The sequence below is a fragment of the Staurois parvus genome, unplaced genomic scaffold (genome assembly GCF_062004578.1).
Source record: "Staurois parvus isolate SC_StPar_1 unplaced genomic scaffold, SC_StPar_1.0 ptg000154l, whole genome shotgun sequence".
In the NCBI taxonomy this organism is placed as follows: Eukaryota; Metazoa; Chordata; class Amphibia; order Anura; family Ranidae; genus Staurois; species Staurois parvus.
Genome location: NW_028317950.1, coordinates 16,921,769 through 16,937,037, shown reverse-complemented (window position 1 = coordinate 16,937,037; position 15,269 = coordinate 16,921,769). Strand labels below are relative to the sequence as shown.

The following is a 15,269-nucleotide window of genomic DNA, read 5'->3' as shown; positions in this document are numbered from 1 at the left end:
AAAAACACTTTGTTATTCAAAATGGAAAAAACTTTTGCCTTTAGTTCTTCTCTAAATAGTACATGCTGACTGTACATTCCAGACATGCACAGTGCAGCTCACAGACATTTTAGGAGTGAAACAGTGCCTGCAGGGAGGTTTGTCTATGTTTCGTTCCACGTAGCTAATACCAGAGAAAATTTTGGAAGAATCATGTAAGATATTAAAATTAAAAAGTTTAACATAATAAGTTTAATTGAAAGCATTACTATATTACTAGACTACAGAGTTGAATTTTTTATTAAGTCACTTCCATCAAATGCCTTATGCAGCTAGTATGGTACCACTGGCTCTGAATTTGTTTAGCCAGTTCCAAGAACTTTTATGATTTGCAGTTCCTCTGCTCTGTATGATGTAGCTTTTTTCTTCTTATAAAGAAGGTTCCTCTGAAAATTCAAGAATCAGATGGTAAAAGCTCCAAAACCATGTCCCAGGAACCTAGCAGGGCTGATGTGGAGGAGGAGCCTATAACAAAACCAGAATATGCATCACAAGATATTGATGACAGGCCTGGTGTTACGTGGGATCACCCTATAGAGAGTACTGGAGTGAAGACACCTCAACCACCTGAAGTAGTAAGCACAGTGGCTGACGAAGGAGAAGTATCTGCTCTGGTGTCAGCAGAGAATGAAGATAATGTAACACACAATTCTGGCCATCATGAAATTTTGGACACTCCTGGCAGCACTCAGATGGAGGTATGTAAGTTTGAAAAATATTCTGTGTTCTGGATTACATAATGGTATCTGGATATTGGAAATAACATTGCATTGTACTACCCGCTACAAAAAAATGGTGTACCAGCTCAGATGGCCACCTCTCATGGGACCATTTGGTTTACACATTTTGGCATGGTACTAGTTGCAAAAGAAAACTAACTATCTTCCCTTTATTCCAGCTATCACCAACAGTAGAGCACAGGGAAGTTCCAGAGGTAGTTGAAAGCTTTGTAACATCAAGAGGAAACACATACACTGTGCTGTCACTCAGCAAGGAGCAAAAAACCAAATCTACTGTGATAGTCCAGCCAGTGACAGACAATGTGTTCTTCACAGAGGCTGTCATAGAAGAGTTAAACCCTATCAGTATAAACCTGTTGCAGGTGCCAGAGAAGCTGTTTACTGAGCTGAAGAACAAGTGAGTCTGTGACACATTTTATCGCTTTATACTAGAAATAAACTTTTCCAATTGTATGGAACCCTATAGAGGGGGCTGAAATTGACTGAAAAGAAAAGCTGCTCAGCTCTTAGACCACAGTCCTATTGACTTCAGTACCTTTCCAAACCAGTTTTGTTTCAGACCTTTTTCTTATAGGAAAACTATAATGGCTTGCATCAATCTTATTGCAAATTATTTTATATGTTTTTTCTACTATTTATACAAAAGCACAAAGTGCATTACAAATAAACAATAAAAAATAAAATAGGTCTTAAGGAGCTTTTTGGATTTTCCAATAAAAGAGCACAACAAAAGCTGTTTACTTTCAGACTCTTTCACTTTGACTAAAACTTCCTATAGAGCCATCTGAATAGAGCAGGAGAGAGGTGGAGTAGATAATGATTTCACACATTCAATAGTGTTTGTGTTAATTTTCGCTTAAGCTTCTGAGCTTTGTAAACAGGCTTTCCTGACAGCTCCATGTCAGCACAGCTGAAGTAAGGGCCCCGCCCCCCCATTCTTCCAGGACCTAACTCATAAATTTGAGCCCACCTGCAGCCTCAGCTTTCCTCTTTTTTTCCTCCCATGTGCAGGACCTAGGTGTGCTTCTCTACCTGGCTGGTCTAAAGGGCTGGCTGTCCGTCCATGCATGTGGGTTTCAGCTGAATGCAGTCTCTGATGTACCGGCTAAATGACCCATAATCCAGGGAGCCCCGCTGCTGGTCCTTGGGGCGGCTTTTATCATGGCTAACAGCCTTGTCTGGTGTCTGCTGGGTCCATGTGAAGTGGGCAGCAGTGTAAGCAGAGTCTCCCCTAGGCACGCACAATCACGCAGTGCCAGCGTTTACAGTCGGATGGCGGAGGTTGGGTGAGCTAAATATAAAAATGCTTTGTATCCAAATGAATGCTGCATTGCTCCCTGCAGCCGCTGTGCACACCCTGAGCTCCTCCACAGATTGTACTCTGCATAACAGGTGCACAAAGTAATACTTTGTCTGTTCACACATGGCATTAACCTGTTGGTGGCTTCTCATGTTTGCTTTACTATTGTGCTAATATGCCAACCCCCTTAACAGACCAGTATTCCCAGAGAAGGTAGAAGAGTAGCCTGTGGATGACTACTGTAGCTAGCATTGCCTGTTGGAATATAGGCCATCCTTTTATATTTTATTTGTGGTCGACAGTTTCTCAAAAAAAAAAAGAGAGAAGGTCTTTATGAAGTCAACAATTCCCTTGGATGGTTTGTGTACATTGCAGAATATTGTTCTAATTCAGTATGCAGATTCCTTCCTTTTTATTGCAATTCTTAACAAAACATTTTAATTATCTCCTGTTCTCTGGCAGGGCAAAGTTTGGTTCATTAACCACCTGGTGAAATCTAGCTGTGGTTGGATGCTGCAGTATCAAACTACATCTAGCAGTTGTTAACCTTTTAGGGTTTGTTACTAAGCAAGCTATTTTCTACTTCATTAAATGATTTATTTATTTTTTTAGCTGCTTTGTTAAATGGCAGGCAAAACCCTGTGAAAGGATTATTTAGTCTGGCAACAGGCAGTCTCAGAGCTTTACCAAGCTAGGCAACCCTCTTCAGACTTTTCAAAAAAGAAGACGCAGATGACTGTGCGATGAAGTGTTTCACTCACCCTGTAAAGGGGTTATATGTTCTAGCAACGAGCAGTCTAATAGCCTTCCCAGGCAAAACAGCCTCTTCAGACTCTCCAAAGGGGAAGAGATGGGTGAACATGATGGTATGAATCTTGCTTTCTTTAAGCAATCAGAAATGAGGATGATGACACCTAACATGTTGTGACATTCAATAAACAAGTGGCCTGTACACTCAAAAGGAGTTTTTTCCACTCACCCTGTGAAAGGGCTATATGTTCTGGCAATTAGAAGTCTCATAGCCGTGCCAGGCAAGACAGCCTCTTCAGACTCTATGAACAGGAAGCATGACTGGAAGTATCTGGCTGGTTTAAGCAGCCTGGGATAGAGATGATGACACCTAACAGGATGTCACATTCAGTAAACACATTGTCAATACACTCAAACGGAGTGGTTTCCACTTACCCTTTGAAAGGGTTATCTGCTTTGGCAATGAGAAATGGCCTAGCCTTCCCAAGCGAAACAGCCCTCTTCAGAGTTTCCAAAGAGGATGATGTGGTTGGACGTGACTGCATGAATACTGCTTTGTTCAAACAACCGAGGATAAAGATGATGACACCTTACAGGTTGTCACATGCGGCTAATATACTCTAAAAGAATGCTTCCACTCACACTGTGAAAGGGTTATCTGTTCTATTGAGCAGTCTCCTAGCCTTCCAGGCAAACAATCCTCAAACTCTTCCAAAAGAAGATTCAGGCAAGAATAACTGTATGAGCCCTGCTGGTTCAAGCAACCAGTGATATAGAAGTTGACACCTAACAATTTATCACATTCGTTGACCATGTGGTCAATACATTCTAAAGGAGTTGCTTCCACTCACCTTGTGAATGGGTCATATATTCTGCCAATCAGCCCTTGTCAGATTCGTCCAAAGAACGTGGATGATTATGGCTGTATGATTCCGGCTTTGTTCAAGTAGACAGGGATTAAGATGATGGTGACCCAGTTGTCACAATTAATTAAGCATGTGGTCAAGCCGCTCTAAAGGAATTGCTGAATTCACCTTCTGCAAGGGCCATCTATTCTGGCAATGTCCAGTCTTCCTTTTAGGGCCATTATAACTGGTCTCAGAGCCTTCTTAATCCAATCAATCCTCATCAGTCCCTTCTGAACAAGAAGATGAGGACAACTGTCCAGGTTTTGATTCCTCCTTTTGTAAGGTTAATGAAATGCCTTTCAATTGAATCAAAGTTGTGGAAGTATTTCAAGTGCCTCCAGAGGACAGCTTGACAATTCCCTCATGGTGACTGAATCAAGTTGTCACAGCAGGATGTCAAGAGCTTTGAATCACCCCTTATGAGATTAGCCAGATACATGACTTGATCATTAGAAGATGCTGTGGCCTTCAAGGACGTACTCAATAACTGCATTGTTCTTGATCTTAGAAGGTGAAGTCTGAATTAATAGTAGTCAGTTTGGCTTCCTGCCTCAAGATAAACATCTGTTGAGTTAAAGAAGACTGAAGTCCGTTTCCACGCTGACTCCAGAGAGGGTAGCTTCTGCCTTTCTGGCCAGGAGCCAGCACATAATCCGAGAAGTCAGCTTCATGTCAGGATGCTTTCTGGTATTTTGAAAAATGTGCCATCCATACATGTCTTATGGGCACTTGGTGGTTCCTCTTTGGACATAGGTAAAGCTTTGATGACGGACACATGGTCACTCAAGGCAAGCATTTCAGGACATAATTGGGAGATCTTTCATCCTTCATGTCTCAGATCCAGCAGGTCAGGTAGGCTCGGTTGAACTCTCACCCCCCCCCCCCCCCATCAAGTTGGGTTTCTGGACTGGTAGCAGTCCTAGGGCCTAGCTAAAAAGATATGGATTACGCCCTGTATGAAAGCAAGCCAAAACTTGTGGTTGGAGAAGCAGAATCTTCTGCGATGTAATTCTCATCTGACGATCTTTTGGCTGGTGGTGCAGTAAGACACCAGCAAAGTATGAGTCAATAATGGAATTTCAGGCTCTCCTAGCCTTCAGTGACCTCTTCCAGGGTGGACCTGTCCTGGTGAAGTTAGACAGCACAACGACTGGCCTACAGTCTGAAACAAGGGGGCACTTAGTGTCTCCTTCTTGAAGGAGGTTTCTCTGATTCTAGAGTTGGCCCAAGTCAATATCCTGCAGCTATCTGCTGCCTATGTGCTGGATGGAAGAATCTTTAGACTAACAATTTGTCCAGAAAAATCCTGGATGAATAGTCCAGACTACCGCAAGTCTTTCGAGAACTAATAGGCTTGGTGATCTCTTCCAGAGGTAGACCTGTTCATATCATCAGTCAACACCAAGTTGCTTTCTATTCTAGGGTCCAGCATCCACAAGCAATCGGGGTGGAGGTGCTGATCGCAGAGTGGATCTCTAGGATAGCTTATGCCTTTCTGCCTCTCCCTCTGATTTTCAGCTTCCTGCTGAGGCTGTGGCAGGGGCAGGTGATAGTTCTGGTGGTGATCCCAGATTGGTTGAAGGAGCCTTGTTACCCTCTGCCCCTCCTAATGAGTGTCAAAGATCCACTCCCTCTGCCAAAGTCCCATTCATCCAACACTTGACAGGCTCAAGCTCATGGCTCAGGTCTTGAGAGGCAGAGGCTAATAGATCTCGGGTGCTCTGTAAAGGTTGTGAATACTCTTATGAAAGCAAAGAGGAACAGCACTTACCGTGCCTATAGTAGAATATGACATAAATTCACAGGATTGCTGCTGATGAAGGTTTTACACTGGGCTCTTCACAAGTCTGTCACATTCTATAGTTTTTGTAGGCAGGACTTAATTAAGGTTTATGCATAAGTACGCTATGGGACCACATTTCAGCTATCTCTGCCTTCACCGGCATACAGTGGGCATCCAACACTCAATTATACTGTCCTTCAAGCTGCAATGTGGTTGAATCCGAACTAAGGGATTGTTTGTGAAGTCTGATCTCCCATTGGTGTTTGGACTTGTTTGCATCAGATGCCTGCAAAGTGGCCCCTTGCGTTACCTCTTGCTGAAAACTGCTTTCCTGGTGGCAATTCTGTCAACCAGAAGAGTGTCCTTATAAGCGGCCTTGGGGTTTAAAGAACCCTTTCTTGCGTTCATCCCGGATAGGGTGCTACTCATGCTGATGCTCAAGATCGTGCCTAAGTGGCCTTCAAAGTTCATATTACACGAAAAGTTATCCTTCCTATGTCCCTCTTGGGGGGTACCCAAGAAGCTAGTCTATTTGATGTGGGTCAAGCTTTAAAATTTAACATTAAGGCAACATCTGGCATTAGGAAGTTGGAGCACTTGTTTGTCATTCCAGGTGGAGCGTGTAATGATTTTACAGCTTCCAACAAGATTATTGCCTCCTGGTTGGTGTAGCTCATCTCCTTGGCCTACAAGTTAAATGGGTTGGCTGTGCCAGGGGGATCACTTAACTATCCACCCTAAGGGTCTCAACTTTGTGAGCAGCAGCAGACTGTGTTCCCAAACATTATCTGCAAGGCAGCTACGTGGGGGTCAATATATAGGTTCATGGCTCATTACTGTATACAAGTAGTCTTAATGACAGTTGAGATTGGCAGAGGCATCATGGCTTCTGCTTTTTAGCCAGAATTGAGGAGTGTGTAGCATTATCCCTCCCCCTTGTGGGTAGTTAGTTCCCAGCTGTGCTGACATGGAGCTGTCAGGAAAACAGAAAATTGAATGACAGATACTTACCATAATTTTCCTTTCCTGATGAGCTCCATGTCAGCACAATCCCCACCCAGCTTGGTAGGACTAGTTACAGAACACTGAGGCTACAGGTGGGCTCAAATTCATGAGTTAGGTCCTGGAAGCATGGGGTGGTGGGGCCCTCCCTTACCCCAGCTGTGCTGACATATTGCTGTCAGGAAAGTTTGTTTACAAAGCTCAGAAGCTTAAGCGAAAACTAACACAAACACTATTGAATGTGTAAAATCAGCATCTACTCCACCTCTCTCCTGCTCTTTTCAGATGGCTCTATAGGAAGTTTCAGTCAAAGTGAAAGAGTCTGAAATTAAACAGCTTTTGTTGTGCTCTTGTTGCTCTCTTGTTGTGCCAGCTGTGCTGACATGGAGCTTGTCAGGAAGGGAAATTTACGGTAAGTATCTGTCATTCCATTTTCCATTTTCTTTTCAGCAGAGTAGCTGAGAGCCTGAGGACTTGTAAAAAGAAGCTGGAAAATGGTACAACATATTTATATGCAATATATAAATACTTAGATAACATTTTTTTTGTCCTGATCCTAATAAAAATAAAACCTAAAAACGGTTGGAATATGTAACATGATCCCAAAGGTGAACTTATCATTTAAGTAAGTGTTTTGCTTTTTCCCCTCTTCAGTGAAGTTCACTTTCACATTAAGATATTACAATGTTATTGATTATTTCCTTGTATTCTCTCACTGTCAGAACAGAAGTGTGTAAATTGTCCTTTCTCCTGCCTAAGCCCAATGTTGATCACAAACACTAAATAAACCTCCATGTAACAAAGGTGCTATCAGGAACACATGGAAGAAAAATAAAGGCTTTATTCACTGAAAGCTTTGCTTTTCTTTAGCAGTCTTACAGAATTTTAGTTAGCTCTGAGCTCAGGTAGGATACAGGTCAATGTCTGTTCTGACCTTACAGCCTGACACTGAGCTGACGTAGGGAGAAAATACAAGAGAATATCAACACCAACACCTGTCCCTGAGATATCCAACAGTTTTCTTAGCTTAAGAGTGATGATTCAGATACTTATAAATGCCCATTGATGATTGATTTTACGATAAACACTATATATATATATATATATATATATATATATATATATATATATAAAATATTTTTTTTTTTTTTGCTAGAGGGCCCTTTTTTATTTTTTACCTGATTAGTTGTTTACCATGCAGATGATGTCTTGTACTCATTGGTTTATTTGCTGTTGTGACATTACAATAGTCTCGTTTCAACTTTCCTCTCATTTTCAGCATCCGGCTTGGCTTCTATGATCACGTGGAGGAATGGTTTGATGAAATGGTGTCCAATTCTCATAGTATTGTTCTGGCCAAGAAGGAGGAGCTGAAGTCTGAATTGGATTTGCTCTATCACCTTCATGAACCCAGAGGACTACGCATAGAGATGGACATCCACAATGTTAGGGCAGGTACAATTGTTTCACACCTGTGATCTTTCATGCAAACATCTAAGTATACATATGAAACACAATTAAGTGTTACTTAAAGTGTTTGTTAAGGCAGAAGGTAAAAGTGCTTCTGTATGTGACTCCCACAGCCCCCTCCCCTTTTTATACCTGTACAAATAAAAGCCCGATTTGACTTGAATGCCCCTTGTATATCTTTAGTGACAGACTGCTCATTGGAAGCTCCTCAGAGTGTAAAACTGCACTTATATGTGTAAGACCAGTTTAAGAACAGATCAGAAAGTTGTGTATATGCAATAGGTGGAATATCATCAATCAAACAGTCCTGTTTGCTACATAATTTTATTCCTACACTTACCTCTGAAACAAGATATTTCTGATTGTCCCTTGTCCTTGATTTCCCTTGCAGCTGAGTTGCTCTTACACTCAGAACGTGTGGATCGCCATTGTGAAGGGGTAAATCAAGCACTTAATGATTTAAAGGAAGAGAGCGCTTCACTGATTTCGAAAATGAAAAGTGAGACTGAAAATTTCCGCAGCAAAATCATATCCATGAAAAGCATATTCCTGAATGCTAATAAGTCTGATAAGTGAGTATATGTCTATTTACTACACTACTGTATACCACTATATCAGTAATTTGTCTTTCCATGTTTACTGATTGATCCCAGAAATGTGAGGCTGCAGACTGTTGGAGGTACGTTACTCCACCCATAAGGGATATGATGGGGGATATTTGTTAAAATTAGAGCAGAAAGTACAGCAGTTGTGCATGGCAACCAATCAGCTTCTAGCTTCAGCTTGTTTGATTAGGCTTTGAAAATGAAAAATAGAAGCTGATTGGTTGCCTTATACAACTGCTCCAAATTCTGGTTGCTACATTTTTTATAAACTCCCCCTGATGTGTACTAGTATTCTCACTGACACTCTGGCTCCATTTTATTCTGCCAGTTTGACTTCTTCAGCCTACTTGTGTCTCTGCAACTGTACTCTCCTAAAGAGAGACAGTCATTTTTTTAGCAAGCAGAAATCATGCACAGAACAGTAGGAGAAACTTTACTTTATTATAGACCTGTTAGTTTAACTTCTATAGTTGGGAAGATACTGGAGAGTTTAATAAAAGACCAAATAGATGAGTTCTTGCTGGAAAAAAATATTTTAAGCAACAGACAGCATAGATTCATGAAAGACAGAAGTTGTCAAACAAATCCAATTTCTTTTTATGAGGGGGTGAGCAAAACCTTGGACAGAGGGGTGGTTGTGGATGTGGTATACTTGGATTTTGCAAAAGCGTTTGACACAGTTCCCCACACATGGCTAATGTGTAAGGTAAAGTCTACGGGCTTGGAAAAAACCGTATGTAAATGAATAGAAAACTGGCTAAAAAATTGTATTCAGAGAGTAGTGGTTAATGATTCATACTCTGAATGGTCTGGGGTCATCAGTGGCGTACCCCAGGGTTCAGTGTTGGGACCCTTACTTTTTAATATATTTATAAATGATATAGGGACTGAGATTACAAATCCCATTTCAGTCTTTGCAGGTGACACCAAGCTGTGCAGTGGAGTAACGTCCTTACAGGATGTCTTCAACTTACAAGCCGACCTCAATACACTGTTTAATTGGGCAACTATGTGGCAAATGAGATTTAATGTTGATAAATGTAAGGTTATGCACTTGGGGGTTAAGAATATGTATGCATCATACATACTAGGGGGGGGTACAACTGAGGGAATCAATGGTGGAGAAGGATCTGGGAGTTCTGGTAGATCACAAGCTTAATAATGGCATGCAATGCCAAGCTGCGGCTTCTAAAGTGAGCAAAATCCTTTCTTGTATTAAACGAGGTATAGACTCCAGAGAGAGAGATATCATATTACCCCGGTACAAATCATTAGTAAGACCTCATGTGGAATATGCAGTTCAGTTTTGGGCACCAATTCACAAAAAGAACATTGGGGAACTGGAGAAAGTACAGAGAAGGGCAACTAAACTGATGAGGCATGGAGGAGCTCAGCTATGAGGAAAGATTAGAGGAACTGAATTTATTTTCTCTTGAGAAGAGGAGATTAAGGGAGGATATGATCAACATGTATAAATACATCAGTGGTTCATATAGTGTACTCGGTGTAGAGTTATTCACCCTGAGGTCAACACAGAGGACAAGGGGGCACTCTTTACGTCTGGAGGAAAAGAAATGTAATCTCCAAACAGAGAAAGGTTTCTTCACAGTGAGAACTGTGAAAATGTAGAATAGACTCCCTCAAGAGATGGTTCTGGCCAGCTCAGTGGATTGCTTTAAAAAAGTCCTGGATTATTTCTTAGATACACAGAATATAACTGGATACTAACATTTATAGGTAAAGTTGATCCAGGGAATATACGGAGAATATGCCTCTCGGGGGATCAGGAAGGAATTTTTTCCCAGCAGGTGCAAATTGGATCATGCTTTGCTGTTTTTTTTTTGCCTTCCTCTGGATCAACTGTGGGTATAGGATTATAACTTTTTTTTTTTTCTATGGTTGAACTGGATGGACTTTTGTCTTTTTTCAGCCGGACTAACTATGTAACTATGTAACTGCTTGTTTTTTCTATTTTGTGAAGGTTTTAGAGTATTTTTAATGTCTGTTTAAGTCCCTCTTACATCTTGTCTTCCTGTCACCCTGCCTATTTCTTTTCAAATATTTGACTTTGGATTCAACTTAAGGACATTTTTCAGATCAAATTCCTAATAAAGTTTGTGCAGTTTTTAGTTTTGCAGTTTACTTGCTAAATATCTAATGTTCAGTTTATTATTTTAATTTTGCATTTCAGACTGGTAGCCCTGAGTAATTCCTTGTCATCAATACTGGATAGCCATAACAGTGGAGTCCAGACTGCCATGAGGAACTACCGCCAACATGTGGAGGAGATGCTGGGAAAGCTCTGTGACACCAATTCTGATTTCATCAAATCTTTCAGGTAAGCACAAGGTACATATTTAATACCAGAAATCTGTGTATATTGACTGACCTATCTAACTTTCTGTGAAAAATCACTGAAGTTTTTATGTATTAATGTGTTCTTACCAAGAGCCAACAATCAGACAATCAGGGCAAGTTTGAATCTGGTGGCTGAAAGGAAGAAAATCCTATTCTTAAGCCTGGTGCACACAATGAGAATATCGGACAGATGATTGTCCTTTTTTTTTTGCGTGCTGGTCTCATATCGAAAATTAAGAAGTTACTACAGTTACGAAAATTTGCGTACAACAGAATACAACTTTGTTAATGATGTAATGTATTCTTTCATTTCTGAGCATGCATGGTCTTGGTAACTTGATTTTTTACAGACGAATACTGTACTGACAAATCATTTTTTTCTGGTATTGTACGAGGACAAATGTTCATGCTTGTCCCTTTGGATAATTTCATATGAACTATCGTGATCAGCTCTTGAAAGCTGAGTACTAAGGATCAGATTATTGGATGATCACTTCGAAAGCAGTATTTTTCATCCGATTTTCCCATCATGTGTACTAGGCATTAGTAAGAGTACATTGATATATCAGACCTATATTGTTCATGGGGTCCCATGCCTTAAAGTGTATGTATACCCTAAAAGTGAACTTTTTTTTCAATAAGTGCAAAAATAACCTGATTATTTTGCCCGTAATCCTGTGAGCTTCCTGTGCCCTCTGCCTTGTGCACAAGGAGGGGCTATGGAGATGAGGCAGGGGGAGGAGATCAGTAGAGGTCTGTATCCATTGTAATATATCAAAAATGAAGTTGGTAGGGCTGACACCATGTGCTAAGGATTTCAGAAATGAAAATACACGTGTGTTGCTATTGCAGAGAAAGATAGGAGCACATTATATTCCTGGCTCATCAACATGTGTTTTCTGTACTCACAATGTCTTCAGAGTTAAAACATGGGAAAATGTGCATGTATTCCAGAGAGGTACAGAATGTCAACAACATACAAACCATTTTAAAAATGTGTCGGCAACCTCTCCTTCTCTTCATCACATTATAGCTGAAAAGATCAAATCCAGAAAAGGTTCTTCAGTGATGCATTTGGAGTTTTCCCTATTCATGCTTAGCTTTGTGGTCAGTTAGCATAATGCAGAGGAGTGATTGAGCATACAGTTAGTAAGGTTGACCAGTGCTGGTCTGACTATTATCTTCTCACACTGCAAGGAAAGGAGATAAATTTGCTGAATGGTTCAGCTTTGCCTAATTTCAAAACTGTAACCTGCTTTTTCATTATAATGGAGTTCATCTAATATTAATTAGGTAGTAAAACTCATGTTGAAAATTAAAATTGACTGCTTTATTTATCTGATAACCACAGATTATTTTCAGAAGGTGGCAATTTTTCTCCTGATGAGATCGAGAAGCTTCGTAAGAGGCTGCATAAAGCGTCAGATACCATCACTTCTTTTGAGGGCTCCATCATGGTGGACCTGGAGGGGTTGGAATCGTTGTGCTTAGAACAGGTAAATCTGGAGTAGTTACGCACACCTTGATGTAGAATGATGGTGTCCTTGTCAGCTTGCTCTTGTACACAATGCCTTTATCATCTGTCAGAATGTGCACTTCTGTTGAACTGATGAAACCCTAAATAAATAACCTCCAGAGATATATATGGGAATTTATGAAATGACCTGTCATTTCCACCAAAGACTAATTCCACAGTGAATTGAAGATGTGGGTTGAATAGCCCACTGTCTACTTGAATGTCTCTCAAGAAATCTTCTGGAATTTTGGAAAGGTGAAAATCTGTGAGTTTCCAACTGTTCCCACTTAGAATAGCTTTAAAAAAAGTGTCTACTGTTTTTTTTTTGTTTTGTTTTGAATAGAGTGGACAGGGATTAGAACACCCATCAGGACCCTGTTAGGGATATTAACCCTATTAGTTTTGTTTACCATCAACAAAATTGAAAGTAAAAGAAAATCCAAGATTTTAGGTTGTCCCCAAAACAGGAATTATTGGGGATATTTTCCAGTGGGTATGCTGGTTCTGATGACAACCAGGGATTCCTTTACTTTTGAGGGATTTTCTCTCTCTTCCCGTTTTGACTTTGGGGCACAAAGTGAAGGGAAATCTGCCCAATGGGACACAGATGGCAAAAATAAACCTTACAGGGCTTGTAACACTGCCTTACTCTATCCAAAATGAAAAAAAAAAGTTTTACCTTTAGTTCTACTTTCATATTGAACCTGTCATATAGATTACATTACAGCAGAATTAGTGTCAGACACGGACCTGAGGGGGGTCATTATAACTTAAAGCGGAGTTCCAGCTGAAAAAAAAAAATAAAAGTCAGCAGCTACAAAAACTGCAGCTGCTGACTTTTAAAATACAAACACTTACCTGTCCATCGGTCCAGCGGTGTCCTCACCACGGCTGGTTTCACCGGCCATCTTCTCTCCCCGACGCCAGCATCTTCAGTGTGGGTACCCGACTGTGACAGCTTGTGGCTTTACAGCTGGGCACCCACTGTACATGAGCAAGAAACACTGCGCTTGTGAATGGCCCTGTAGTCTGCTGGGAACTGTCAAATTCGGGTATCCGTTCCCCCCCCACTCCCCCACTCCTTAAGCACGTTTAAACTAAAGATCTAATCCAGGAGAATCCCTATATGCAATTGGTTTCCTGCCCATAATCCTAATGGCAAAATATATACCATATACTGTATATTTGTGCATTGTATCAGTTGATGTTTTGTTCATCTTGTATAATAGATCATTTTAATACTAACTTTTAAAAAGACCCCAAAGGGTTATTTTTGGTGTTTCCATAAAGAGTTTAACAGGGGCACCTTTGGCTATTCTTTATTCTTATGTATTCTTGAAGCTGTATTGTATTTATTAAAGTGGTTGTAAACACTCTCATATACCCAGTGAAGTGGCTGGCCTCAAATGATACACAGAGATGAAACAAATCCTCTTACATAAATTGTACCAGTCTATCTGCAGTCTTCTCTTCTCTACAGCCATTCAATGTCCAGATATTATAAAGCTTGTCTGAGGGTTCAGAAAAAAAAGTGGACTGAGAGCTGAAATTACACACTGCAAAACTCAATGAGGAGAGCTCGGAGAGATGATTGGAGGGAAGAGACACACCGCCCTCCACACAGCACAAAAGAACAGAGCTGAGGCTGTCAATCTGCTGGAGGTCCCTCTATGTACCCTCTTTTCTCTTGCTGTCAGGAAAACTTGTCAGAAGTGATTCATGCTGATAGCAGAAGAATGAAGCAGCAGACAGAAATTATACTTAGTGCTCTTAACCATTAGCCGCCCGGCCAATGGCCGTTTGGCGGCTTCAAAAGTGTCTCTGCACTCCGGGTGCACGTCATTTGGCGTGCTCCCGCACATGCGCAGTTTGCGCTAATGCAGAGCGGCGCAGCAGTGCGATCTGTCACCGGCCGTGCACCTCGGACACGGCCGATAACAGATCCGAGTACCGGCTCCCGTTGCTGGTACCATGTGACCTGCTGTGAACAATCACAGCAGGTCACATGACACTTGTATACAGTGGATGGCTTCATTCATGATGCCATCCATTGTATACTAGTGCCTAGCTGTGAATGGTCACAGCTAATCACATGCACATGTCATGTGATTAGCTGTGACTAAATCACAGCTAAGCACAAAAAAAAAAAAAAAAAAAGCTGAATGAATCGATTTCATTCAGGTAAATGCTTGCTTATAGCAAAGTAATTCTTTGCTATAAGCAAATTGTGTAAAAAAAAAAAAAAAAAAAATACTGATCACTTCTTCAAAGTAGTATAATGTTACTATGGTAACATTGTATTACTTTGGTCATAGTAAAATATGAAAAACAAATCTTAAAAAAAAATAAAAAAAAATGTAATAAAAAATTAAATATAATAAAAAAATTTAAAAAAATAAAAAATATATATATATATATTTTTTTTTTCATACTCTCACCAGTCAGTGTCCCTGTTCACCGCCATGCCAGTTATATGATGACGCTGTACTGCACTGGTGACAGTATGTAAAAAAAAAAATTGTGAAAATAATTTTTTTAATTTTTTCATTTTCCGAAAAATTATGACAAAAAAATACAACTTCAAAAAACTCGCCATGCCTCTTATGAAGTACGTCGGACTGTCTACTCTGCAAAAAGGGGTCATTTGGGGATATCTGTACTATTCTGACATTCTTGGACCTCAAGAAATTAGATTGGCTGTCAGTACTTCAGGATTGATCAATATTCAGATCTATACCATAGTTTGTGAACTCTATAACTTTCCTACAAACTAAAAAATACATCCTAATTTGGGTCAT

The 15,269-nt window shown here is 40.4% G+C and overlaps 1 protein-coding gene across 2 annotated transcripts in view; it reads left to right on the top strand.

Annotated features, from left to right (window-relative positions):
• CCDC180 (coiled-coil domain containing 180) overlaps nucleotides 1-15,269 on the top strand; it is a 115,039-nt gene that overhangs the window by 65,089 nt on the left and 34,681 nt on the right. The window contains exons 17-22 of one of the 2 annotated variants that reach the window (XM_089675121.1): nucleotides 420-737; nucleotides 938-1,176; nucleotides 7,802-7,977; nucleotides 8,384-8,564; nucleotides 10,789-10,935; nucleotides 12,307-12,451. In XM_089675121.1, the coding sequence (XP_089531247.1) occupies nucleotides 420-737; nucleotides 938-1,176; nucleotides 7,802-7,977; nucleotides 8,384-8,564; nucleotides 10,789-10,935; nucleotides 12,307-12,451 (1,206 nt within the window). Of the gene's footprint in view, nucleotides 1-416; nucleotides 738-937; nucleotides 1,177-7,801; nucleotides 7,978-8,383; nucleotides 8,565-10,788; nucleotides 10,936-12,306; nucleotides 12,452-15,269 lie in introns of both variants that reach the window. The other variant, XM_089675118.1, reaches the window with a different exon arrangement.